The 27,537-nt window shown below is 49.4% G+C and overlaps 1 protein-coding gene across 1 annotated transcript in view; it reads right to left on the bottom strand.

Moving 5' to 3' along the window:
* Window positions 1-27,537, bottom strand: part of VWA8 (von Willebrand factor A domain containing 8) — a 108,539-nt gene that overhangs the window by 54,137 nt on the left and 26,865 nt on the right. Inside the window, exons 9-21 of the mRNA XM_077344080.1 lie at window positions 25,520-25,624; window positions 24,167-24,298; window positions 23,735-23,869; window positions 22,731-22,808; window positions 21,849-22,009; window positions 18,170-18,283; window positions 15,854-16,022; window positions 15,534-15,611; window positions 13,621-13,736; window positions 12,502-12,611; window positions 10,566-10,672; window positions 6,905-6,976; window positions 3,775-3,851 (exon numbers count right to left, since the gene is read on the bottom strand). Of these exons, the coding sequence (XP_077200195.1) occupies window positions 3,775-3,851; window positions 6,905-6,976; window positions 10,566-10,672; window positions 12,502-12,611; window positions 13,621-13,736; window positions 15,534-15,611; window positions 15,854-16,022; window positions 18,170-18,283; window positions 21,849-22,009; window positions 22,731-22,808; window positions 23,735-23,869; window positions 24,167-24,298; window positions 25,520-25,624 (1,454 nt within the window). The remainder of the gene's footprint in view (window positions 1-3,774; window positions 3,852-6,904; window positions 6,977-10,565; window positions 10,673-12,501; window positions 12,612-13,620; window positions 13,737-15,533; window positions 15,612-15,853; window positions 16,023-18,169; window positions 18,284-21,848; window positions 22,010-22,730; window positions 22,809-23,734; window positions 23,870-24,166; window positions 24,299-25,519; window positions 25,625-27,537) is intronic.

The raw sequence follows: 27,537 nt of genomic DNA, 5'->3' as shown, positions 1-27,537 counted from the left end.
ATGGTCAGTCAAAAAGGACGGATCTGGCCCCGGCTGAGGCCAAATGTGCTTCCTTGGGGCCAGGGATCACCAGCCGCTTGGAGTTGGCTGAGCACAGTGTTCTTTGAGAGGCATGGGCAGAGAGGTACACGGGGCCCCCACCACATACGGCCTTAAAGGTGATTACCAAGACCTAAACATGATCCGGAATTCAACTAGTAACCAGTGCAGCTCTTGGAGCACAGGCTGGCTGTGGGCCCTTCAAGGTGCCCCTGTAAAAACTCTGTTCTCTGCATTCTAGACCACTTGTAGTTTCCAGATCAGGGATCAGGGAGGGTCCGTGTAGAGTGAGTTGCAGAAATCCATTCTAGAGGTGATCAGCACATGAGCCACTGTGGCATGTGACTTTATATTATTCTGATGGTTTTTTTACTGTTTTTATCTGAATTTGACATTTGATAGTCTGTGACCATAATAACAAACTACTACAGTCTAGAGGTGACTGTCGCATGGTGCTCCAGGGACAAGTAGGGCGCTAGGAGTTTGGCTTGGCGTGGGTGGTGGAACGCCAGCTGCGCTACTCTCATGACCGGTGCCTCCAGAGAGGGATCACATCCAGCTTCCTGGCATAGCTGCGCCCTGTCCAGGTTGGGCTATCGAACTTCCTCACATGGGCCCTCCCTTCCCAGCCACAGGACCACCCTCTTGGAAGGACTGAGCTTCAGAGGACTCTGCTGGAGCCATCCTTTCCAGACATTTGGCTAAAGATTCTGGGGGTGAAGCCAGACAGCCATCCATCAGGAGGAAGAGCTGGGTGTCATCTGCATACTGATTGCACCCTAGCCTGATCCTCCGCAGCAGCTGGGGAAGAGGGCACATAAAGATGCTGAATAAGACTGGAGAGGGGACCGCTCCCTGCAGAACTCCACAAGTGGTAGCGATTGTTCTCTCCAACCGTGAGCCCCAGAGGAAGGAGATCATGGAAGGCTGTTCCCCACATCTTGGTGTCGGTGAGGCAGTGAGCTAGATTTATATTTATATTATCTGTGTGGGTGTATTCTGTACTCCATGCAGAACGGAAAGTACAAACACAGCACCAGGTTTGTTTTCACCCAATGTCAACCCAGAGAGGTTTGTCCTAATGCCTAAATGTCTAAATGAAGCCAAAATCTTTCAAAGTAAATAGCAGAGAACCATTAATGATGTGAGATTCTGAGGTCCCGCTTTCACCATTCACCTTCATCAGCCAGACGGCAACAATCTCTCCGTCTCTACCCAGAGGGGCTCAGTGTATTTTTAACAAGCACTGTTCCATCCACGCTCTTTCCATCTCTAAAGTAGGTTTTCCGCTTGACCCCACAGGCTCTTTTAAAAACAAATCTCATCCACTTTGACTAAAGTACACGTTGGAACGCATGAGCAACCATTTCCTTCCATGTCAATTTTTAAGAATTGTGTTGCATCAAGCTTGTAAAATTTTACTAGTGCACATGAAAGGACTGACACAATTTGTTCAAAAATGGAGTGGATGGATGACAGACAGTTCCCTTTCTCCTTAATCAAGGCGGATAATTTATATCCCCATGAAGGAGCACCTGCCCCCCCCCCCCACACACACACTCACAGCCGACCTTCAGGAGGCAGCTGGAGACAATTTTATTTAGGACTTTATCTGACTAATGGAGCTTTTATTTCCTAGCAGACGTAATTGGAGCTTTTAAATGATGACTTTCCATGGGTTTTTATAACTGTTGTTTTTATTGTGTTTTTTATGCTTCATTTATATTGTAAGCCAGCTTCAGTTCCACAAGGGAGAAATGCAGCTAATGTTATAAACAAACAAAAGCAAAAAAACAAAAAACAAAAAACACACACACAAAAACTAACTAACTAACTAACTAACTAACTAACTAACTAACTAACTAACTAACTAACTAACTAACTAGTTTAACCCCAGGGAAATATTTATTACGGGTACACTCTGTCAAGAAACTCCAAGTGGTCTGCCATACCACGGGTCAGTTCCCATGCCCACTTGGAGCCACGCTGCACATTAGGTCCCTTGAGTGGCTGCCATGGGGCTTGTGGTCACACAGCTACAAGTGCCAAGGGCATGAGCAGCCTCCTGAGGAGCCAAGTGATGCCCCACCCCTGGGAAACAGCTGTGATATAGGACAGGAGCACACGGAAGGTCCCAAGTTCAATCCACAGCCTCTCCGGTTTAAGAGGACAAAGACCTCAAACAGAGACCTGGAGAGGCACTGTCAGAGTGACCTGGACAGACTAAGGGACAGGGTCAGTATAAGGCAGTAACAGGGGTTCGTAAAGCACCTCCTCCAGCCCCACATGGCTCTCTTGTTCCAAGATGGGCTGCCGAAAAATACTCAGACTGAATTTCCATGAGGAACCAATAGCTGAAACTCTCCATGGTGGCCACATGTCATGTCTAGTTTGGCTCATGGTTTCAGCAAGGCCACAGCATCCAGGGGTGCCAGACTGGGGTCTGAGCTCTGCCTCCAGCCGACATAAAGCTACAGCCTCCAGCCCGAGCAATAATCAGGCTTTCCATCAGGGATGGGGGCCAATATACTGGGTTCCTGTAGAATCATAGAGACAGGCCAACCTGTCCAAGCCCCTGCTCAAGGCCGGATCAGCCTCAAGCATCCAGGAGAAGGATCTGTCCAGCCGCTCCTTGAAGACCGCCAGTGAGGGGGAGCTCCCCACCTCCTTAGGCAGCCCCTTCCACTGCTGAACTAGACTCATGGAATCCTAGAGTGGGAAGGGGCCAGGAAGGCCATCTAATCCCTCCCCCTGCTCAGTGCAGGATCAGCTTCAAGCATCCAGGAGAAGGATCTGTCCAGCTGCTGACTGAAGACTGCCAGTGAGGGGGAGCTCCCCACCTCTTTAGGCAGCCAATTCCACTGCTGAACTACTCTGGCCTTGAATTTTTTTCCTGATATCCAGCCAGTACTGTTCTACACATAGTTCAAAGGTATTACTGCGGATCCTGTCCTCTGCTGCCAACAGAAACCGCTCCCTGCTCTTCTCCAAGTGACCACCTTTCAAATACTTAAAGAGAGTCCTCCTGTCCCCCCTCAGCCTCCTCTTCTCCAGGCCGAACATTCCCAAGTCCCTCAACCTCTCCTCATAGGGCTTGGTCCCTTGGCCCCAGATCATCCTCGTCGCTCTCCTCTGCACCCTCTCAGTTTTGTCCACATCCTTTTTGAAGTGAGGCCTCCAGAACTGCACTCAGGACTCCAGGTGGGATCTGACCAATACAGTAAGTAGTGGGACTATGACATCTTGTGATTTTGATGTGATGCCTCTGGTGATACAGCCCAAGACTGCATTTTCTTTTTTACTGCCACTCCCTGGGTGAGTAAGCTGAAAAGGGAGGCTGACTCATCTTTTCTTGCACTTAGTGAAACAAGTTTTTGAGGTGGAAGGCCTGAGGAAGGCAAGATGGAGTTTTGTAAAAACAAAGAAAACTGGCATCAGCCACTGATAATGGATGCAGATTTTGAACTAGCACGGTGTGGCGATTAGAGCTGTCCGATGAGGACGAGGCTGGACCTGGCTCCACCCACCTCTCCTCTCTTTGGGCCTGGAAAGTGGGCTGGATGGTGTCTCAGCCTAAGCCGCCTCCCGGGGTTCTTGTGAGGATAAAGCCCAGGAGAAAGAGAACATGGCAGGCTACTTTTGATCCCCACAGAAGATGCCAGACATGAAGAAAGCAAAGCATGTGAGGAGAAAACAAACAAATAAATAAATGCCCAAGAATTAACTATCTCTTACCGATGCAGCTGCAAATATTCTCTCGGCCTGTTCAACAGGTAAAGGAATCGGTCAACAATTTTGTTTTTCCCCACACCCTGTGAAGAAAAAGATTACACTTACACCTTTGCATTAACAGAAAGTTTCAAACTGGTTTATATTAAGCAGCCCAGGCACCCAAGAGCTTAAGCTGGTACAGCTCCAACGACAGGCCAGCAAAGATCCTGGGACACTTCCTGCCTGTCCCACCTCAAGTGCAAAACGATTTCACTTCAGCCATCCCAGCAAGTTCTACACACCTTGTTGGCAAGTTGGCAGCTGGATGGCCACCATGACAAGACACGCGTCAACCCCCCTGAACTCTGCTCACTGCTCACCAACACCAAGGAGGGCCCAAGAGGTAGACTACAATTTTGCCAGCTCTTTGGCTCAGTCTTGGTATATCAGGAGCAACCAGGCTGTTTCCAGACTAATGAGTCACATGGGCAAAAGGCACAGTAAGCATATGGAACGCTTTGGATCTTTTTTTCAGGTTTTGATGAGGGCAAAGGTCATTCTTGTTTGCTGGCTTCCGCCTCCCCCCTCCCCCCCCAATTTCATGCACCTCACATCTCTCTACAGGAGGCACAGTGATCTCCACTCCCCTGTGGCTGTGACTGGCCCAAGGTCACCCAGCTGGCGGCCTGTGGAGGAGGAGCGGGGAATCACACCCGGCCCATCAGATTAGAAGTCTGCACTCCTAACCACGACACCAAGCTGTAGTGGAAGAGCGGGGATCAAAGTGGCCGGTGGCCACCTGCACTGATCTCAGAAGGTTGTTTACTTTGGTTAAAGAAAGCCAAGTGAAGCCATCAAACGTATCCCCTCCCCCCCCCCCAAGACAGCCAAGGGGTCTCCGGCTTCCTTTGTGTACCAAGCAGGGAAGGAAGGTCGCAGCAGAGCAACGAGATCTTATCTGCCAAATAGGCTGCTAAAGCCTTGCAGCTCTAATCCGATCGACTACCGTTTTGGTGCCCCCTGTCCCGAGGGCGGTAGGAGACTGAGCTACCCTAGACGACTGAGTGGGGCAAGAGCCCATGGATAAAACTCACACTTAGCCACCTTCTCTGCCACCTCATACACCCTCATGGCGAGTCTTTCTCCACACTCACTCTGGGCGTCCCACTTCCCCCTTCCTCCTCCTTAGGTCCTCAGAATATCCGGGAGCTAGGCTGAGGGAGGGAGGAAAGGGCGTCGGGGAGCAATCCCACAGAGCATTTAGGAAACCCGCAGGATCCATCAGTCCCCACGGGCAGGCTAAAATATGCCCACTGCCAAACAGGGCCCTCAGACCATACATAAGGGAGAGCTCTGGCCTCAAAGGACACACCCTCTATAAGGGTCATTAACAGAGTGGAGGTAGGCACTGTTCAGCCACCAGAGCTGACCCAAGAAGCTTTAATCTGTGGTTATTCAGGAGATCATTCCAGAGCGCAGCCATGGTGGTCTGCAGGAGAAGAGAGAGACTCAAGGCCAGGAGTATCTCCAAGACCCACAAGATCTCGGGAGTCAGCTGGATCGGGGCAGATTGGCCATCCTCATGATCTGTCAGTGCATTTGACCACGTGTGGTTGGCCTGCTGTTTCATCAAGGATGGGATTTGAGGGACAGCCTGTCAGTTTCTCTGGAACCGGTCACAGAGGGTCGCTGAAGGGGAGGAGCTGTAACGTCTCCGCCAACTCCCCAGTGGAGTCCCACAGGGGGCAGTGCTCTCCCCTACATTATTTTACATCTTTATGTGCCCTCTGGCCCAGCTGGTCCAGAGCTATGGGTTGGGTTGTCATCAATGAGCAGATGACACCCAGCTCTATCTCCTCATGGCCGGCTGGCCAGACTCCCCCCACCCCGATACATTTACCTGTCGTTTTGAAGCCATATCTGAATGCTTAGAGCAGAATCACCTGAGATTCATCCTCTTTAAGAAAGAGGTCCTGTGGTTGGGGAGGAAAACGGTGGGACCGGAAGCATACCTGCCAACCCCGGCCAGAGTGCAGCTTAACATCTCAACCTTGGCCAGGAACCTAGGTGTGGCCTTGGATACCTCTGCCATTGGAGGGCCAGGTCCTGGAAGCAACCTGTATGGCGTTTTTTCATCTGCGCCAAGCCAGGCTGCTAGCGCCCTACCTGCCACAGGACTGCCTAGTGCAATGGTCACCTCTAGGCCGGACTTCTGTCACTTGCTCTACGTGGGCTTACCCTTGTTCTTGACCCAGAAATTTCAGCTGATGCAAAATGCAACAGCTAGGGTCCTCTCTGGTACATCCTGGAGGACCTTTATCCAGCCAGTGCTGAGGCATCTGCGTTGGTTGCCAGTTGCAGCCCAAATCAGGTTCCAGGTTTGGTTTTAACTTTTAAGGCTATACGTGGCCTGGGTACCAGACTCAAATCCAGTTGTTTATCCAGTTTTCTGAGGTTGGAGAAATCGCTTAGGGTGACAGCCCAACAGAAATAAAAACGTGCATTTCTGTTTCATAGATGGCTGCACTGAACATCATTTGCCAATCTGTTCTGGATTCTATTCCTAATCCACTGGGAAATGAGTGTGAAGGAAACTCCCGACAAAATAAGATCTGCCTCAAACAAAACCGAGGCAAAGCAGCATTATGTGAACCAGCGAGGGCAGAACCAGCTCCCAGAGGAAGCACATTGCAAAAGCCTGCATCCACCTATGCAAGTCGCATCAGATGCATCAGCTGCCGGCACACAAAAACCTCAATGAGAGCCAGTTTGGTGTAGTGGTTAGGAGTGCGGACTTCTAATCTGGCATGCCGGGTTTGATTCTGCACTTCCCCACATGCAGCCAGCTGGGTGACCTTGGGCTCGCCACAGCACTGATAAAACTGTTCTGACTGAGCAGGAATATCAGGGCTCTCTCAGCCTCACCCACCTCACAGGGTGTCTGTTGTGGGGAGAGTAAAGGGAAGGCGACTGTAAGCCGCTTTGAGCCTCCTTCGAGTAGGGGAAAGCGGCATATAAGAACCAACTCTTCTTCTTCTTCTTCTAGACCCAGGATTAAATTGTGCCGGTCATAAAGGTGCCCCTGGGTACAAAAATGCTGCATCACATCAAAAACATACATATAAGTAGCAACTGAACTGCTGATGGCTCTCACCTGGTTGCCGACTAAGAGAAGGTGCTCTCCGAGCAAGAAGTCTTTCAGCATATCTTCCATCACCATCAGATGCTAGAAGGAAAGGTCATTCATGAAAAGTGAAGTTGAGGTACAATTGCTACTAATATACACACACTCGTTTCAGTGAAGCGCAACATTTGCTTTTATTATTATTATCATTATAATGCTACTCCTAAATCCCCTCCCTCTCTTAGGGCTTGAGGCAGGCCTTATCATCTACCTGGCAACTAATTCTGGATCAAGTTCAAGTCTTTGGTTTTGACCTTTAAGGCTATAGGCGGCCTGGGTCCTACATATCTGAGGGACTGCTTATCTGCTTAAGCTCCCCGCTCTCTGCTCTCTGCTGGCTGTCCCCAGCCCCCGGGATATCCGCCTGGCCTCAAACAGGGCCAGGGCTTTTTCAGCCCTGGCCCCAACCTGGTGAATGAGCTCCCGGAAGAGCTGAGGGCCCTGATGGTTCCTCAGGGCCTGCCAGATGGAGCTCTTCCGCCAGGCGTTTGGTTGAGGCCGGGCGGATGACTGGGGTGGTCAGCTGTGAGTCCCCCCTGGTTATACGTTGAGATCAACCCCCAGGCTTATATTATCTAGGGCATGCCTGGTCCCCCAGGCTGGAACAGCAGAGCTGGGACTGAGAGACCCTATTTGTGTAGTTTATGCCACCATTTATTGTTCTCTTTATTGTTTGGTCATTTTTATTGGGGAATTATGGAGGTTTAGCCTCTTGTGGCACAGAGTGGTAAGGCAGCAGACATGCAGTCTGAAAGCTCTGCCCATGAGGCTGGGAGTTCGATCACAGCAGCCAGCTCAAGGTTGACTCAGCCTTCCGTCCTTCCGAGGTCGGTAAAATGAGTACCCAGCTTGCTGGGGGGATAAACGGTAATGACTGGGGAAGGCACTGGCAAACCATCCCGTATTGAGTCTGCCATGAAAACGCTGGAGGGCGTCACCCAAAGGGTCAGACATGACCAGGTGCTTTCACAGGGGATACCTTTACCTTTTATTGTGATTTTTTACTGTTTTACTGCCACAGGATGGCAATTGCCATGAGTGGCGGTATATAATTCCAATAATCTGAACTAATTTTAACTATCGAACGAGCTTTCCCCCCTCCTACTGCCATCTCTTTCTTTCCCCAGCTGTTGAATGTGTAGATACTTCAGTAGCATGGACACGAGGGGAGCAGGGAAGAGCTGCAAGGATCAGTGGGAGTCCCTTTCAGTAGGTCGCTCTGGCCTCAGCCACAGCCCTGGTGGAAGAGTGATGCCTAACAGCCCCATCAGGACCCCAGGGTCAGGCGGCAGCTTGTTCCACCAGGGCCAAAAATGGCAATATGTTAAACACCCAAGGGAAACTCAAGACCTGGCAAAATATTAACAATGAAAGATCTAATGTTCAGTGGCTAACAGACAGACAGGCGTATCTTTATTACCGTCATAGACCAGCAAAGTCATAATTAGCAATTTTGCAGTTAAAAAAAAATAGCCCAAAACATGGATTTACTCATAAAATAACAATATATAAAACTGCTTAGACCATAGATCTGCTAAGATATAAATTAAAACTGGTTAGAAATACAGGGAATTGTTCTAATCACAGCTCTCTGGGTCAGTTAAGTGGCTAATAATTAGCAATCATATTTAAATTAAAGGAAGCAATAAATATGGATTTCAGAGCCTTAGGAGAAAAGACAAAGTTTGAACCGATGATAACTAAGCAAAAAGACCATCCGCTCTGATGGATATATAAGTTACTACTTAAATTTGAAACACGAAAAAGTGAAAAATGTATTTTTATTTATTTTTAAATTTGTATCCCACCTCTCTTGACAAATGTCGCCTCGAGGTGGCCTACTGAATAAAAAACCACAAAACAGAATAACCCATAAAATCCCACTAAAACATTAAGAGAGCATTATCCCAAATTTATTTGGGTTTTTTTATACCACCCATTCTTTACAGCTCTGGGTGGTTTACATGGAACATTGCATACATTTACATGATTACACAATTAAATGGATGCAAAATTTTAGAGAACAAATATCTGTCACAAAGGGAACAACTACGGGAGAAACATTAAGTTCACAATAAGTCAGATGTTAAGAGAAAACTGCTATAAAGTATCTTTAGATAATGTATCATGCCTAAGAATATTGAGAGACTCGATTAAAGTTATAATAGAAAATGTTAGAAACATCAGGAAATAGATGGAACTTTGAAGCACAACGGATGCCGTTTTTAGAGATGCCCAGAAAGTTACTCAGGTAGCACAGAGTATCAAGTAGCTGCAGCAGGGGGCTCGGTCAGGCCATGACTACACGGCTGAGTTCCAGATATTGGCCCAGGACCTCGATTAGAACATGTTGGTAGATCAGTATGTGGTGGGAGCGGTGGACAAGGTCCTGGACGAGCGGGCTCAGGCAGACTGGCGGCCCTGTGTATTAACTGAACTGGTGCAGATGTGCTTCAGGACGGAAGAACAATGGCTGGACCTCTCCTGCACTCCAGTCAAGTCACAAACCCCAAATCCCCGGCCTCTGGTACCTGCATCCTCACCTGGGGAAGCCCCAGGCCCTGGAGAGCCCATGCAATTGGGCAGAGCTTAACCATGGTTCACCACAACCGAGAAAGAACACCATCGGCCGCAAAACGTGTACCTCTATTGCGGAGGGGCCGGTTACTATGTAGGCCAGTGCCCTGAGAAAAAGACTAACCAAATGCAGGGGGGAAAGCCCGCTCCCAGCTGACTGTGAGTCCGGTCGCCTGGGAGGAACTGGGGGTCCCATCTCACATTTACACCATCTGCTCTTGCCGGGACCGATCCAGCTCCCAGATGGGCACTGGCTCCTGGCCCATGCTCTGGTCGACTCAGGAGCTACCCAGTCATATACTGACTGCTCTTTCCAGCAATAGAACCAGATCCTCATCAGGGGAAAGGTGCAACATACCCAGGTTGTGGCCATTGATGGATGTCTCTTGGAATCTGGGTCCGTCAAATTGGAAGACCTGGACCCTGGCAATCCGAGTCCAACAGCACACAGCTTGGTATTCAATGTAGTCTGGATGTACCAATTTCCGCCTGTACTAGGTGTGAATTGGCTCAAGTGGAATAACCCCTGCTCTGACTGACTGACCCAAGGAAGAGATTGTTTCGGCTGAGGGAACTGTGACTGGTTCAAGGTCACCCAGCTGGCTGAATGTGGAAGAAGAGTGGAGAATCAAACCCAGTTCTCCAGATTAGAGGCCATAACACCAAACTGTGGTAAGATGCCTTCCAGTTTATCCACAGACATCAGGCACAGGTTAACTGTGAGTAACTACTGCCGTTTTGAGACTAGAGAATACTTTACTTTTAAAAAAGAATTCATGGCAATGGCAGGGTTGTATTTTTAGAAATAAACCGCAGTTTGCTGTGATATCTGAATTGGGATACTGACAACAAACTGCAGTTTGTTCCCCTCCTAGAAAGTGAATTGTAAAAGTTTTAGAATCTGGACTTGTACCAGGAACATAAACTTGATCTCTGAAATGACTGAACAAATTAGCAGGTAAAATTAGCATTTTTCACCCAAAAAATTGGCTTTATTTGTGGCCAGCCCTTTATTATGAAAACCCGACTGCACTGTTTAGGAAGAAACACCTACTTGCTTGTTTTCATAGAAGAGAACGTCAGGCACCTTCATCCTTTCATTGGGGCTGTGAACTGGGATGGTAGCAGCCCCGATCCTCAGGACTCCCGAGCTGATGTCACCTGGATGTTTCAGATACATTAAGCACTATTCATTTCCCGACAGTTAGGCACATTGTAGTTAAATATGTAATGGGAAAGGTCAAAGTTGTAGCTGCAAGGAACATAATAAAGGGCAAGACAAACAACACGTACATGTTTCATGTCAAAATACATCCCAAATCTGCAGCAGGCCCCAAGCTCAGTCGCTGGCATCTCTTCTAAAGGGGGGGGGGGGAGAAAGGCCTTGTCTGGGGGGCAGCTGCCAGCTAAGCCTGGACATTGCTAGGCAGAGGGAAATTGCTGGAGAGTAAGTGCTGAAATCCAGGTCACAACATGATGCTAGTAAAACATTTTTCACATGTTACAGGTAAGAGTGTGAAGTGCAAGTGCAAGCTTGGTTTAATGAGTAGGGGTGTGTCCTCTAATCTGGTGAGCCGGGATTGATTTCCCACTCCTCGCCCATATGCAGCCAGCTGGGTGGCCTTGGGCTTGCCACAGCTCTGATAAAGCTGTTCTGACTGGGCAGTGATATCAGGGCTCTCTCAGCCTCACCCACCCCACAGGCTGTCTGTTGTGGGGAGAGGAAAGGGAAGGCAACTGTAAGCCGTTTTAAGATTCCTTCTGGTAGAGAAAAGCGGCATATAAGAACCAACACTTCTTCTTCAGTAATTTCAGGGCTCTCTCAGCCTCACCCACCTCACAGGGTGTCTGCTGTGGGGAGAGGAAGGGAAGGCGACTAGAAGCCGCTTTGAGACTCCTTCGGGTAGAGAAAAGCGGCATCTAAGAACCAACTCTTCTTCTTCTTCAGTAATCTCAGGGCTCTCTCAGCCTCACCCACCTCACAGGGTGTCTGTTGTGGGAAGAGGATTGTAAGCCACTTTGAAACTCTTTTGGGTAGAGAAAAGCGGCATCTAAGAGCCAACTCTTCTTCTTCAATATAACTTGAACTAGAAGCTGAAGGGTCAAAATGGCGCCCGACGGAGGCCACAAGGTCTAAGCAGCCGGCCTCACATTCCATGCCACCCTTGTTAAACGTTGATACTGTGGGGAGGGGACTAAACTAGAAGCCACTTCACGGGCACACCCATTTCTCTTCCTCTGCTTGAAATGTTTCTCAACAGGAAAAGTGGAATGACCAGGAACCCCAAAAGACACGAGCAGGAACATTTCTGCCTCAGTTGTCATAAGAAACGTGTTGGGTAATGGCAAAAGGAAAGAGGCCATTTTAGAGCAGGCTGCGTTGAGTGGGGAGCTGCTCTGGCCCACTCCCCTCACCCTTTTCAACATGGCCGACAGGCAAAGAGGAGCTTGAGACATGTCCCTGAGAGAGACCACAGTTTCAGCCATGTTGGGCTGCAGTAGATCAGCAAATTGTAAGCACCCTCTCAGACTGGAACTCTTATCGACTGCCATCTGACTAATGTATTAAGGGGTGTTTTTAGGGGGTTTCATTGTGTTTTACTGGATTGTTGTAAACCGCCACGAGACTTTTTGAAAGCGGTGGTATAGAAATGTGAAAATAAAAATAAAAATAGAGGCCAACAAGAGTTCCAGGCTCCCTTCAGAAGGACCCTTGAAGGTGCATCCCCCAAACTCCGTGCTGGTCTCCAAGGTGTTCCTGGACTCGAATCTAACAGCAAGAGGAGAATAAAAAATCTGAGCCTGCTTCCTGCTGGGCCTTGGCAGCCCTTCCTCTGGGCCACCCACGAACTGTGGACAATTCAGTCCCATTTCCCCCTGTGCTCGTAACAGTCATAAATACTCACCTTGCAGGACTCTGGCTGCTGGAATGGCCTCACTTTTATTGGGCTCACTTCTACAGGGGAAGGGGGGAAAGGTTATCAACTTACAACTCAAAGCTTTGTCCTCGTCTGCTGTTTCGGCCTCCGCAGGGCTTGTGTGAATCCCGCAGTCCAGCAGATTTTTATGTAAAGCGGATGCTGCCAGGTTGGGCAGAAACCTATGGAGATGGGGGTGGGGGGTGAGAAAGAGAGAGAGAGAGAGACTGTTTCACAGACTTACAGGCTACTGTGCTCTTAACGTCTTGATACGACCAGCCTCCGCACTTCTGCTACGAATACTCCCAGCCGCACATGTCCAGAATAAAAAACACAAATAATTTACGAGCCAGTCCTGGGCACGTTTACTCAGATGTAAGTCTCACACAGAAAGGCTTCTCTGGTCAAATGTGATCGCAGGTGTATTCATTCAGGTCTAAACACTTCAGAGAGTGACGGCCCAGGGAGCAGGACTCAAGCCCCTGAACAAGCTGGGCACAGCACCAGAGAAGAGAGACTAGCCTCTCCCAGGCAAGTCTACAGGGTGACCCTGTGCAGTTTAAAGCCACTGCCCAGTCACGTGATGCTCCGTCCCACTTGCAATTAAGGGCCTGAGCTTCTGAAATTGTGTTTCCAGTCTACTTCTAGACTGAGGAGTGTTTACTTCAGGCTGCTAAATGTTTTAGCCTGTTTCTTAAGACTGGGTTTCAAATGGCTGCTAATTTAAAAAAAAATGATACTCAACGTGCTTTAGAAGTCTATCACAGGGGTAGTCAAACTGCGGCCCTCCAGATGTCCATGGACTACAATTCCCAGAAGCCCCCTGCCAGCGAACACTGGCAGGGGGCTCCTGGGAATTGTAGTCCATGGACATCTGGAGGGCCGCAGTTTGACTACCCCTGGTCTATCACGTTTTGGGTTGTCACCTACCTCAAGCAGGTTCTCTGAAGAAATGGCACACACAGTTTTCCAAATACATAAATTCAGTCTTCTGGGAGAAACTCCAAGGCTTCCCCACGTGCTGGATGCTTGCACTTTACAGAGACTGACCAGTCTCTGCCTGGAACTTCTGTTTGCAAGAGGCCAGAAGGAGGGCACCTGCTGGCCTACCCAAGGCAGCCTCTGGGCACACAAGAGAACCGTCTCCTGGCCTCGTCAACTTTTAAATGCGACAACACTACAAGCACATACCTAGAAAGACAAGCTTTGTTTATTGCATGGCCGAGGCTCTCGTCTGGGTAGTGGGAGAGCCGTCGACAAACTCTCAGGAGCTGCCGTGTGGACAAGGACGATGCTAACGACTGAGCCTAGGCAGGAGAGAAACAGTTTCACTCAGGAGTCCTCCGTCGACAGCTCAGGAAGGGAGGAAATGTACGGGAGACGCAATGCCTTCCCTGTCTCTTCCGGCATGAAGGCCAGGGGGGGGGGGGGCTTTTCCTTCAACTTGTCCTCTGCCACTGTGGAGAGGGGGTCTCTTCTTCAAAGCTCCGTGTGAAGAAATTGCAGCCTTCAGACCTTTCACGGGTATGTACCTACCTACCTACCTACCTACCTACGTACGTACGTATTTATTTATTTATTGGATATATAGCCCGCCGCTCTTGAAATAACAGCTTGCGGTGGGTCACACAAAAGGAAAATCCATACAATGAAATCCAAGATGTTCAGGCCCCAATCGCAAGGGGGACCCAGACCACCTGCTCTCGCACTGGCCCCGGCCATAACCCTGGCGGAAGAGCTCCCTTTTGCAGGCCCCCATGGAAAACAGGAAGCTCTCCAAGGGCCCGCAGCTCAAGGGGGGTTCGTTCTCTCCAGAGGTGCCAGGATCTCTGGGACTGCTCAGTGCACGCTCCCATTACATGCACATCCATTCTTGAGCCTGCAGGCACTTTGGGCATTCTGATGTGGAGTGGTGGGTGCAGCCATGAAAAGGCTGCCTCAACTTCCCTTCAGTCACAAAGTGAACATCCTTATGCTGTGGTGGTAGCTGCTGTCAAGGCAGCATTGGTAAAAATCTGCACAGCCAAACAGGTTTCCAAAGGTCTACCAGATGTCTTGCTGGGCCCAAGCCCCCCCCGCCCCCTCCATTTTCTAGAAACCAACAGTGGGTGCCTGGAAGGGGGGGTGGGCACCATGCCACCTACAGGCAGCACCCTGGGGGACTCCGCACCAGTCACCTTCCAAATCCAGAAAACATTTAAGCAAAATGGAGAAAGCTGGCAAAAACATCAAAGCATAACCCGTAGGAGCAAGATTAATTAAGGGCTATAAAAATAGATTAGGACTGGGGGTCAGGCCCCCATGGGCATCTGCCCCCCCCCCCACTCACGGGCTTCTCCTCCTCCCACTCCCTTGCCTCTCACTGTATATCTAACAGGACACATTTCAACTCAGAGCACAAACAGCCTATTTATAGCCTTTCTGCAGATGTCCTGTCACTGCTCATCTGGAGGAATTTCCCCTCGGCCTGCGCGGTGACTCACAGAGACGCTGCCGGCCGCTGGACATTTTCCAGTTTTTGAAAAGGCAGCCCTGCTCAGAGGGCCTGTTTTCCCTCACTCGTTACCAGCAATTAAGGATCACCAGACCATTGGGGCAGAAAACTGCACCTACGCAAAGCTGCCCATACGTTGATCCAGATGAGCCGACGGAGCTGAGGCATTAAAGGAGTAAAAGGTCTTTGTTCTCCAAAATTAACATCAGTCAAGATGCATACTGGGTAATCATTTCTGCTTAAAATAAAGCATTCCTATAATGAAGATAATCAAGCAAAATATTCTTTGATCCTCTTAACTCTCGCTGTTATCCTCTCTGTTCCGCTACAGCTGTTCTAATGATCGTCTTGCTAGGAAACCGAGGGCTGTGTCATGTGCCTCGTCCAGCCAGCTCAGAATCAAGCTGAGCCTGCAGCCACCCCGGAGTGGCCAGCCACATCCGAAGCCACGGGGACGGCCAGCTGAGGACACGCTTCAGTGGCCTCGAGGGGTGGCTAGCAGGAAACCCCACAGAGGCAGACTTCACCGACCACTCCGGGAACAGAAGGAATTGGGGACAAAGAGCAAGCCAGGGGGCACAGATGGCTCAAGCATGGGAAGCGTTCTCACTCGGGGGTCCTGAGTCTCGCGAAGTTTGTGTGTCAACCTCAACAGCTGCTCCACCACAGCACTGGGCACAGTTGAGACCTAACAAGGGGAGAAAACAGACAGACACACCAAAGAGAGAATGATACATCTTACTAGCATACATACAGGCTCACATGTTTCCTGAGTGCCCAATTCTACATCCTGCACAAAAATCTAAGAGGAGAAGGGAGCTCAAGCCCTTCCAGCACAGCTCCCACCAAACCACAAGGGAATCTAGAAGGAGCCCAGCAGGTAGCCAGATTTTTGTGCGAGCACACACACACACACACACACACACTGACCTTCTCATTAATAACTCTCCTTTCTTCGCTCTTGCTCAGAGGCTTCATGTAATGGAAAAGGAAAAGCGTCAAGAGCTCTGGGACCAGCCATTGCTGCGTAGCGCTTCCGACAACCGGGGGCTCTGCTAAAGCCATTATTCTAAAGGAAGGGTGGATGGGGAAAACGGACCTGGAAGGAGAATAATTAGCTTTAGAGGCCTTGTCTTGTGCATGCCGGAAAAACACAGGAATGCCGCCTGAACGCTTATCCTTATGCATTTCTGTCCACGGCGTAATCCACAAAGGGAGAGCCAGACTGCTCCGTTCTCCAGCTGGGGAAACCAGCACAATGGACAACATCTTGAACAAGCAGGTGGCCTGACGCACCATGCCCAGGGGGTCCACCCCATGGGAGAGATCATCCAGATCAAAGCTCCTAGGGGGGGGCCTCCTTTCCTGGGAGCAGAAAGTATTGAAGATAATCTTTGATGGATAAAACAAAAAAGTGCCTGAAATAACCAGGTGAAGTAGAATAAAACTGCCCATGCATCAAAATCACAGATCACCAATCACGCTGCACAATTGTGCTTGGTTTTGTCTGCGATACTATTCCTTCCCCTACAGTCACACTAGATCCAGATCGCATGCCAGCTACTGACCCACTTCGCATCTAGTAGAACGGTGGAAAATGCTGCAGCAAACCAAATATCAGCATTCCAGATGACGCTTCAGTCCTAGACCCATCCGAGTCAGGCTTCTGGCCCAGCCATGGGGCTGAAACAGTGCCAACCACCCAGAGAGACGACCTTTCTCGCCAGCCGGACCAAGGTGGATCAGAACTGCTTGTGTTACTGGACCTCTCAGCAGTGTTCAACACAGTCAGTCATTAGCTTCTAACTCACCACCTCACTAAGATATGGGGGACAGCCCTCCAATGGCTGATCTCCTTCCTCTGGGGTCCCAGACAGAGGGTAGCCATTGGAGAGAGACCATCGAACAGCTGCCGACTCACAAATGGTGTTCTATTACTCTCTCCAGTCTTATTTAACATCTTTCATACCCTCTCACCCAGCTGGTGCAGAGGTCTGGGCTAGGATGGCACCAATATGCAGCTGACACCCAGCTCTTGCTCCTGATGGTTGGTTGCCCTGATTCACCCCCAGAATCTTTAGCCCACTGTCTGGAAGCAGTGCCAAGGTGGCTCAAGCAGAGTCGCCTGAAGCTCAACCCTTCAAAGACGGAGGTCCTGTGGCTGGGCAGGAAGGCTCCAAGCGAGGAAGTGCGCCTACCCAACCTAGGTGGAATGCAACTATCAGGGACCCACTCCACCAGAAATCTCAGTGGCATCCTCGAGGCCTCCCTCTCTCTGGAGGTGCAGGTCACCAGAGTAGCACAGCTGGCGTTCCATCACCTGTGCCCAGCCAAACTACTAGTGCCCTACTCGGCCCCGGCACACCTGGGCACCAAGCAACGGTCACCTCTAGACCGGACTTCTGCTACTCACTCTATGCAGGCCTACCCTTATCCCTGCTCTGGAAACTACAGCTGGTCCAGAATACAGCGGCCAGGATCCTCACAGGGACACCGTGGAAGGCCCACAGCCAGCTCGTGCTTCAGCAGCTGCACTGGTTTCCAGCTGAACCCGAGATCAGACTTAAGGATCAGGCTGAAGAATCCCAGATCACGCTTAATCACCTTCAAAGCCATGCGTAGTCTGGGCCCTGTGCACCTCACAGACCGCCTCTCTGCCTCCTCTGCCCCCCCCACCCCCGAACACTAGCTGTACAAATTCCAGCTGGCTGCAGATCCCTGCCCCCAAGGAAGCACATTTGACCTCAACCGAGGCCAGCTCTTTCTCTGTCCTGGTCCCCTCCTGGTGGAATGAGCTCCCAGAAGATGTCGGAGCAATCCCATTTATGCCGGGCCTGCAAAAGGGGGCTCTTCCTCCAGGTGAGGATGGACCTCTGAATCAACGCCAGCTACTGGGCCCCCAGAACCCCCCTTCCCACAAAGACAGGCCCAATAAGCACACCAAAGGGCCACCTGGACTGACCAACTATGGGCTTTCAGCTCTTGTGTCATGTTCCAATTAGCAAAGAGATCGTTACCACTCGATGCTGCTGTTTTCACTTTTGCTCTGGCTGTCATTATCCGACCCTATTCCTGAACCACGTTATGATTTCCACGTTCTCTGTAAACTGCCCTGGGCAGCAAGGGGAGGGCAGTGTATAAATAAATATAAGAAATAAATACACATCCAGAATTCTAAAGAAATAATGGCACACTGGATGGTCCTTAAGACCTTTGAGGCATCAGTGTTTTGATCCAAAGCATTACCTTTGCCCGATGTCTTCATCTGAAAGCTGCAGTTCTTCTTTCAACTTTTCATATCTGTCTTCCCTGAGTAGGATGGTACCATCATAAAGGGTGATCTCTCTATCGTGAATTAACCTGCAAAATAAGTACAGAAAACGTTATCTGGTGGCAAATCTTCACACAGTGCTAAATCTGTTTGAAGCCCTACAGAAACAATTTAGAAACAATCCATGTGCTGGCAGGGGCTCATGGGAATTGTAGTCCATGGACATCTCGAGAACCACAGTCTGGCCACCCCTGCTCTCATAGGAAAGATGCTTGTGAATAATCAAAACTGGGGCCAGGAGAGCCAGAAAGAGCAACTGGGTGCATGCCACATGAAAGACCAATTGCTCCTTACATTATATCATGTGAGCAATGCACGTAAAATCTAACCATCTCAAGCAGAGCTACTCCCTCATAAACCCACTGACCCTGCCAGACAAAGAAAGGTATAACTCCTCTTAGGATTCCATCACAAGTCACTTATCATGGGGGGGGGGGGGGCTCAACTTGGTCAGCTTTTAAAATGTTAGTGAGGTATAGAAGCTAAAGTGCTGAAACAAGGTTCTGCGGGATCTGGGATCAAGTCCCCTCCAGGCCATGGAATCTTGCAATGTGACCTTGGAACAATCCCTCACATGCTCAGCCCCACAGGCTTTCTATTATTATTATTATTATTATTATTATTATTATTATTATTATTATTATTATTATTATTATTATTATTATTATTATTATTATTATGCGATTTATTACCCGCCACTCCCTTGAGGCTCGTGGCGGGTTACAACATGCTAAAACCCCATAAAATCCATTAAAATCCATTAACGATAACTACAATCCCCCAATTAATAATTAGCAAGCTAACATGGCAAGATTGGCTCACTTCTTCCTCCCCCTACTAGCAGGTGGAGAGGGGATACTGATGGTCCCATCCCCAATCCTAATTCCAGGTCCCGGTCCCGGGGGGGGGGGAGGGGGCATAGATGTTAGCCTTGGCCTCAACCATAAACCAACACAACTTACTTTATTTTGTTTTGTTTTATTTTATTATGTTCATATACTGCCCTCCCTTGCAACTCAGGGCAGTTTAATAATAATAAGCATCATGATTTGAGTATATAACACAGGGGTAGTCAAACTGCGTCCCTCCAGATGTCCATGGTCTACAATTCCCAGCAAATGCTGGCAGGGGCTCCTGGGAATTGTAGTCCATGGACATCTGGAGGGACGCAGTTTGACTACCCCTGATATAACATTTTGAACAACAGGAACCTGTACCAAACAGAAGAGTATACAACTGAACATTCATCAATGGAACATTATAGTTTTAACTGCACTGTGGTTCAGTTCTTCTTCTACTCTGGTTGGGGGTTGGTTCTTTTGGCTGGACCAAAGGCCTGGTGGAAGAACTCCCTTCTGCAGGCCCTGCAGAATTGGTTTAACTCTGGAAGGGCCCTGATCTCCTCTGGGAGCTCGTTCCACTAGGTGGAGACCAGGACAGAGTAAGCCCGGGCCCTGGTCAAGGTCAGACAAGCTTTCCTGGGGCCAGGAAACACTAGCTTGTTGTTAGAGTGTAGTGCTCTCTAGGGAGCATAGGTAGAGAAGGGGTTTCTCAGGTGCTCTTGGCCTCAGACTGCTTATGGCCTTGAAGGTAATTACCAGAACCTTAAGCCTAATTCGGTAATCAGCTGGTAGCCAGTGCAGCTGTTCGAGTAAGGGCCAGATGTGAGCCCACCAAGGTGTCCCTGGCTGCTGCATTCTGCATCAGTTATAGTTTCTGGATCAGGAATAAGGGTAGGTCTACATAGAGTGAGTTGCAGAAATCCAGCCTAGAGGTGACTGTAGCCTGGATCACTGTGGCCAGGTGTTCTGGCGCCAAGTAGCTTTGCTTGGTGCAGGTGGAAACAGCGCCAGCCGAGCTACTCTTGTGGCCTGTTCCTCCATGGAGAAGGAGCCGTCAAAGATCATGCCCAGATTCCTGGCTGAGTGTGCAATTGACAGTCGCACCCCATCCAGGCTGGGCAGTCGCACTTCCTCGGTTGGCCCCTTCCTACCAAACCACAGGAAGGAATCAAGCTTCAGTGGACTCTGCCATCCCATCACTGCCTCCAGGCATCTGGCTAATGAGTCTGGGGGTGAGTCAGGAGGGCTGTCCATCATGAGGAAAAGCCGGGTGTCATCCGCGTGTTGATGGCATCCCAGTCTGAACCTCCTTATCAGCTGGGCGAGAGGGCGCATACAAATGTTAAACAAATGTTAACTGCTCCTTGGGGTAGCCCACATGGGAGTTGCCAGCAAGGTGATTGGTTCTCCACAACGGCTACCCTGGAAAAAAGGATCAACCACTGAAGGGCTGTCCCTTGTATCCCGGGGTCCGCCCATTAAGATGGCCCCGTGCATTGATACAGCTGATCTGGCCACCTGGATCCATGCAATGGTACCACTGAGACTAGACAACTGCAGTGCACTGTATGTTTTAGTACATTAGCATTAGGCTGATCCTGCATTGAGCAGGGGGTTGGACTAGAACCAACTCCATGATTCTATAATTCCACATGGGTCTCCCCTCAAAATCAATCTTGAAACTCCCAATTGGTGCAGAAAATTGCAGCTTGGCTATTACTGGGTGGCAGACAGACCATCCATATGACTCCCTGTTCTGCAGACACTCTGCTGGCTGCCCATTTGTGACCGGGTTCAGTTTAAAGTGCTTGCGGTTTCATGCAACGCCCTTCATGGCCTTGGTCCCCCAGGGCCTTCTGCAAGTGCCCAAATCCTTAACGGCCCATAAACACACCGGTTTCCCTCGTGGCCCCCACCTCACGAAACAGCCCCCTGGGGATGTCTGGAAGGCTCCCACTCTCCTGACTTTCTGAAAATTTGTAGGACAGAATTATTCAAGAGGCCTTTTCTGCATCCGAAATAGGTTGCAGTCTAAAACAGTTTTTGCACCAATGATCAGGGCCTGTGGCCTACACTCCTGGACAGTTTGTGCTCTCCAGTGCAGTTCAGCCGTCTCAGTGACCACCGAAGCCAGAGGCAGCCAGTGGCGTGGAGAGGAGGGCCGGTGGTGGCAGCAGCAACCCTACAGCATACTGCTAGGAAGGTCCTGCTGGGTAATTTTTGCATTGCTTATATAAATACTTTTGCCGTGCTTCAATTTCAAACCTTTAGATTCCTGGCTGGTCCCAGACTTCTACCCTCCTAACCCTCGTGGCATTTCCCCCCCAATGTTCCTCTTTGCTGACTTTACTGACTGAATGCACCCTGAGTCTCTGTGGGAAAGGCAGGCTTGAAATGCATGAAGCAAATGAAATACACAAGTGAGCCACCTTCCTATGGCCAGGAGACACTACACGAGGCTCTGCACAGCTGGACCCTGCAGAAGCACCATTTCTATGAGCTGTCACCTTCGTGCAAGAACAACATCCAGAACTGCTGCAGTGTGTACGATCCTGGCGGCTTTTGGAAGAGACATGACAGTTGTCCCACCCATGCCCCCTCACCCCCAGAGGCAGAGGCAGAGGCCCTCTGTGAGCCAAGCCTGGCTGCACTCACGCCCCAGAGGAACTAGCTAGCACGAACCCATCGCTGCAAAGGACACGGCCTCAACACCAGCATGTTCTGTTCACGTTGCTACCCTTCTCCTACTGACCTCTGGAGGACGGCCAGAGTGCCCGGGTTGACCCTGTGAAGGCCGTCAAGAATGACAAGTTTCCCTTCCAGAGCGGCTGTTATGAGAGGAGAAGGTCTCCAAGAGGTGTCCCCGTTTGGGAGGGTGTACCTTTGCTGCAACAAGTCCCGGGCAGTCATATCCTGCAAGGAGCAATAACAGCAAAACTGCAATGAATGGGAGCTTCAAGGTTACAGCGCGGTCATTTTGCTCACAGCTGATGCATGAAGTCAGGGGCAAGAAAAGGCTGCCTTGGGCACTTCTACAGGTCCCCCAAGGTCAGTGCCATCTGCTCAGAATGGCAGCGGCTCTTCTGAGAGGGATTGAACCTGGGACCTTCGACGTCCCAAAAACATCCTCCACAACTGAGCCACTCTCTTTCCCCTATTTAGGTATGATAGTTTTGCCTACAGAAAGGGCAATGAGTACCCCCTGCCAAACTTAAAGACCCCATGAGAATTACCCTCTGCTTCTCTACCAAGCAGCACACACAGAGTTGCAATTTGGTTTCATGAGCCTGATTTTCTAGCCCCACAGTCCAGAGGGGAGTGTTGGAGAAGAATAGTTTCCACCAGCTCTTTTAAACCCCTCTACAAACGTCTCCGATATTGTCTTACAAATGGATGGATGGATGGATGGATGGATGGATGGATGGATGGATGGATGGATGGATGGAAGGAAGGAAGGAAGGAAGGAAGGAAGGAAGGAAGGAAGGAAGGAAGGAAGGAAGGAAGGAAGGAAGGAAGATGCAATGTCCAGGTGGGCCCTACCCTCAGCTTCGGTTGCCCCCACCCTGGCTCCAGGCCTTCCCCACGGCCCGGGAAGCACACCCGCCACCTATTTGAGGGATACAAATAAGCTTACCTGATAGAGCATGAAAGATTCTATGTTGTATCCTAAGGCAGCTGAAAACTCCTTGGCAACAACCGTTTTCCCACAGCCCTGAAGGGGGAAATGAGTAATAATAATGAACACAGCAGGTCAACTTATTCAAGGGGATTCACACACAACATCTTGTGGAAATCCTTCCAGCAGCCAAGAAGACCAGTATGGAAGTCCCCAGACTGCCCACCTAGCTTGTGTGTGGAGGTGTGTATGTGGAGCTTCCAACTGAATTCTGGGTAAAATGGTTGACTGGGCAGTTTCTGAACAGCTGCAGAGCTTTCTGGATGAAGCATCAGCTCTGGATCTGTTGCAGTCTGGCTTCTGACCTGGCCGTGGGGTGGAATTGGCTCTGGGCACCCTCATGGATGATCTGCTAAGACAGCTGGATCTAGGTGGGTCGGTGCTGCTGACAGCTGCGACAAGTAAAGTTCAGACTAGGGATGTGCGCTTCGGCATGGCCGCCTTGGTGATCACCGAAGCCCAAGACGGCGTGTAGGAGGCCAGCACCAAGGCGGCTGCACCGCCCCAAAGAGCATATCCCTAGTTCAGACCCAGGATTGCTCCTTGATCCAGAGGTTTAGATTAGATCATTACAGAGTTGGGAAATTCCCGGATCTTTGGGAGAGTTCAGCAGGGCCGTGACAGCACAGGGTCCACTTTCCGAAGCAGGAATGGATCTCTGTGGTATGAAGATCAGCTGCAATTACAGGAGATCTCCCAGAGGTTGAAAAGCTGAGATATTAATCCGACGCTGTATCCACCAGCAGCCTTGCAAACAGCTATCCAAACTGAGCAATCCACAATGGATGCTTTAGGCTGGTCCTGCATTGAGCAGGGCCTGTCTGGCCCCTTTATCTCTATGCTTCTATGTTCTATAAACATTTTGGAGAAAGCCACCGTGTGACAAAGAGGAGTTGCTGGAATGAATTATTATCAAACTGCTTTTAACTTAGCAAAGGACTGTTTTATTGTGTCATACTCACTTTTGCTCCAACCAAACAGATGTCCTTGACCATATGAGACAGCATCATTTCAGCCAACAGCTGATCATGGCTGGGAGTCCTGACGAAGCCCCTGGGCCCAGAATGCAGGCTGGCTGGCTGAGTCCCAGCAGGAACCTGCGGAAGTTCAGAGTTCAATTGTCTCACTAAGCCAGCAAACAGAGTCCTCCTTGCTCAAACAACAAAAGCATCCCTGAAAAACCAAATAAACCTCACGGAAGCTTGCTCTTGGGGCCCAGCCAAAACCTCTTTTGCTACCTTCCAGTTCAAGGTGCTATTTCTGATCTTTAAAGCCCAAAATGGTTTAGATGCAGAACTTCTCAACCACCACTTCATTCCCCTGAAGCCTCTTTGAACAACAACGCGGACAAGAAAGGCTTCTTCCTCTTGCAAAGTTGTGTTTAAGTTAATTACCTGGAAGGTCACTTCCTTCCCAGCTATGTGGACTGTCACATCAGCCTGGAAGCCCTGGTCATTTCCTCGCTTCCTGACATTTGTAACTCTTGTAGGAACTGAAGGATTTGTTGAATCCCGGAGGTCAAACCTCTAAGAAAGAAAGGAGGATATTTCGTGTGTCTTTACACATGAATTAAACATAGCCGGGGTATCCCAAACCAGGATGTGAAGAAGGGGGCACAGAAGTGCAGGCTCTGCAGGGACATCATCCAAGAGGTCATGAAACTGGTGGTGCACGTCAGCCCCCCTCAATACTGACCAGGACTGAGAGACTATTGTGAGGAACTTTGATTTCTAAATAAGCAACCTCATAGAATGAAAGTTTAAGACAAATGCAAGCATCTACAATGAAGGCATAGTCAGGACTGAGGTACAAAGCATAAAACAAGCAATATAGGAGTTTGTTCCCCCCTCCCCTAGGGATTCGAACCAGGCACAGTTCAAAGGAGTCAAAATAAAGAGAGAACCATTTGTACAACAGGTTTGGGAACTATGGGGTACTAACAAAAGGGAGGGGGAGGAATGTGGAGGGAGGATAGGGAGTCAAAACATAGCAGCAGGAAACAAGCTTGGGGTGTCAACCAAAGCATCTGTGTTACATCAGGGCAAGACAGGTCCAAGCAACACCTTAGCCGGCAACAGAATCAAATAAATGAAACAGAATAAAATAATGGCAGAAAACCTGGGGATTCTGACAGCTATCTGTGATCCTCTCTTGGCCTCAAATACTGGCTACACGTAAAACGAGAAACAAAACCAGGGGGAAAGGGAACTTCAGCACCAAATAAAGCCAAACAAAGCTAAGAGGTACACACTCAAAAGAGCTGATATTATATGAAAATCCCCCCCCCCGGTATTTATTAACTAGATGGGTCAGGATAATGCAATGATCTAAAGTGGACTTTCCTGCACGGAATCCAATCTAAATTCCTATACCACCCCCTCCCATATGGCCCAGGGAACACTGTGGAATACATAGGACGTCATACATTGATAACAGTCACAACAATATATCAATAACAATTCTAACGGTGAATATAATTTTAACAGGTTACCATAATTAACTTGTTGAACCATTTCAATAGAACAACTTTAACAGAACCCCTAGGGAGGTCAGAACGTTCAGGTTATGGAGGGGGACTGCCAGATGTTTCTAAGTTAGATTAACCTCAGTCGAATGCCTGGTAGAGGAGCTCCCTTTTGCAGGCCCTATGGAATTTTGGGAGTTTGGTCAGGGAGAGAATCACATAATTCAACCCATGCCCCCCTAGAAGCTGCATATGGACACAACCAACAAGCACTTCTACTTACTTTTAACGCGTCTTCCACCGCTGTCTTCCCTTCCTTGCCCAGCAGAACCTCATACGGATAGAGCCAGTGGATGAGGCGTTGGATGGACATCCTAGGGAAGGAGTTCTTGGGGTGGGGGAGAATACAGAAAAGGTGAGCACACAATCACTAACGTATTAAACAGGAACACGATAAATGCCAGTATTCCTAGAACAAGGTAGGCTTATAGCACTATTTCAATAGTGATACGGCTCATCCTGCTCTCCAGAGCTCCTTTTTGCAGTTCATGTGAAGGAGGCCAAGACCTGAAAAGCAGCTCTGGAGATGTTTAAAGGAAGCCTGGCACAGTCATCTCTCCGAAGCCATTGATGAGATCGCTCCCTGACGCCCTCCCTGCTCCCGTCCTAAGCCAGCTGCACGGTACAAAGGAAACAAGAACTGGGACGGCTGGAGCCAGTTTGGCAGAAAAGAGGATCTTATAAGACACTTACAAATGCTTTAGAGATGGCAGTAAAGGCCACAAAAAGGGATTATTTCACGGCCTCACTTTGCCTCCGCTAGCTCACGCCTGGCACAATTATTAAAACAATTCCATCTCTGACATCCTTAACCAAAGGATCATCTGAAATTTAGCTGTGAGGCTTTTTGCAAGCTTTTTTGCAGAGGAAATTTTGACACTCTGCCAAAAGCTATCTGCCAACTTTGCTACAATTAGGGAACTGGAGGCTCCTTGGCTGACTCAAGGTCCTATTTCAGATGGTTTCACTCTACAGTGCTTGGCTGCTGTGGACAGGACTCTCACAGCTGTTTGTATGGTCCAACCACGTGCATCCTCGACATGTGTACCTCATGGCTGGTGAAAGGTACCAGTGAGGAGATTTAGTTCCCTCTCTGGGAGATTATTGATCTTCAGGGACTTTCCTGGAGAGATTAAGGCAGGCTGTGATTAGGGCACTTTTGAAAAAATCAGAGCTGGATGCATCCGACTCAGCCAACAACTGCCTGGTTTTACATTCGCCATTTCCAGGTAAGCTAGTTATTATTATTATTATTTAATTTTTAGACCGCCCTTCTCCCAATAGGTCTCAGGGCGGTTTACAACATAAATAGTTAAAACACAATAAAATCCCAATAAAAACCCCAATTAAAAGTTACATATAACATATAGCGGCGGTGTTCACAATTCTGATCTTAGTTCAGCCTGGTGGAGAGAATAATGTTCAGAAGAGGGTGGCACCAATACGATAGATCTAACCATGATCTCGATGTTAGAGATCTCAATATTGGAGGGGATCCTCTGATGGATTAGTGGGAGAGCTGCCCTGACCTCAACCATATGCCTGGTGGAAGAGCTCTGTCTTACAGGCCCTGCGGAAAGCTGGTAGATCCTGCAGGGCCCTTAGCTCTTCCGGGAGCTCATTCCACCAGGTTGAGGCCAGGAATGAAAAGGCCCTGGCCCGGGTCGAGGCCAGGCGAACATCCCGTGGGCCCGGGACAACCAGTAAATTCATACCCACAGAGCGGAGTGCCCTGCGAGGGGCATAAGCAACCAAGCGGTCCCGCAGGCCGCGTATAGCCTTAAAGGTCAATACCAATACCTTGAATCTGATTCAGAAACAGACTGGTAACCAGTGCAGATGACGAAGCACCAGCTGAATGTGGGCCCTCAAAGGTGTTCTAGTGAGGACCCTGGCAGCCGCATTTTGGACCAGCTGTACCTTCCGAGTCAAAGACAAGGGAAGGCTCGCGTAGAGTTGAGTGTGCAGTTGCAGAACTTCAGAATTTCCTGGCTGATGCATTGGCTCTTGATGGCTCTGATTGCTCTCATGGACAAGCTGGATCTAGGCGGGTCAGGGCTGCTGTTTCTGCTAGATCTGCCAGCGACGTTCAACATTGTCATTCATGGGCTGTTCACCCAATGCCTACCTGACATGAGGATAGAAGGTGAAGCCCTCAAATGGCGCCAAGGTTTTCTCCAAGGTCAGGGACAGAGGGTCACACCAGGGGAGAGAACGTCCCAGTGGCAGACCCTGGCATGT

The sequence above is a fragment of the Paroedura picta genome, chromosome 6 (genome assembly GCF_049243985.1).
Source record: "Paroedura picta isolate Pp20150507F chromosome 6, Ppicta_v3.0, whole genome shotgun sequence".
In the NCBI taxonomy this organism is placed as follows: Eukaryota; Metazoa; Chordata; class Lepidosauria; order Squamata; family Gekkonidae; genus Paroedura; species Paroedura picta.
Note: the sequence above shows the minus strand (reverse complement) of the source record. Positions and strands in the feature narration are given on the sequence as shown.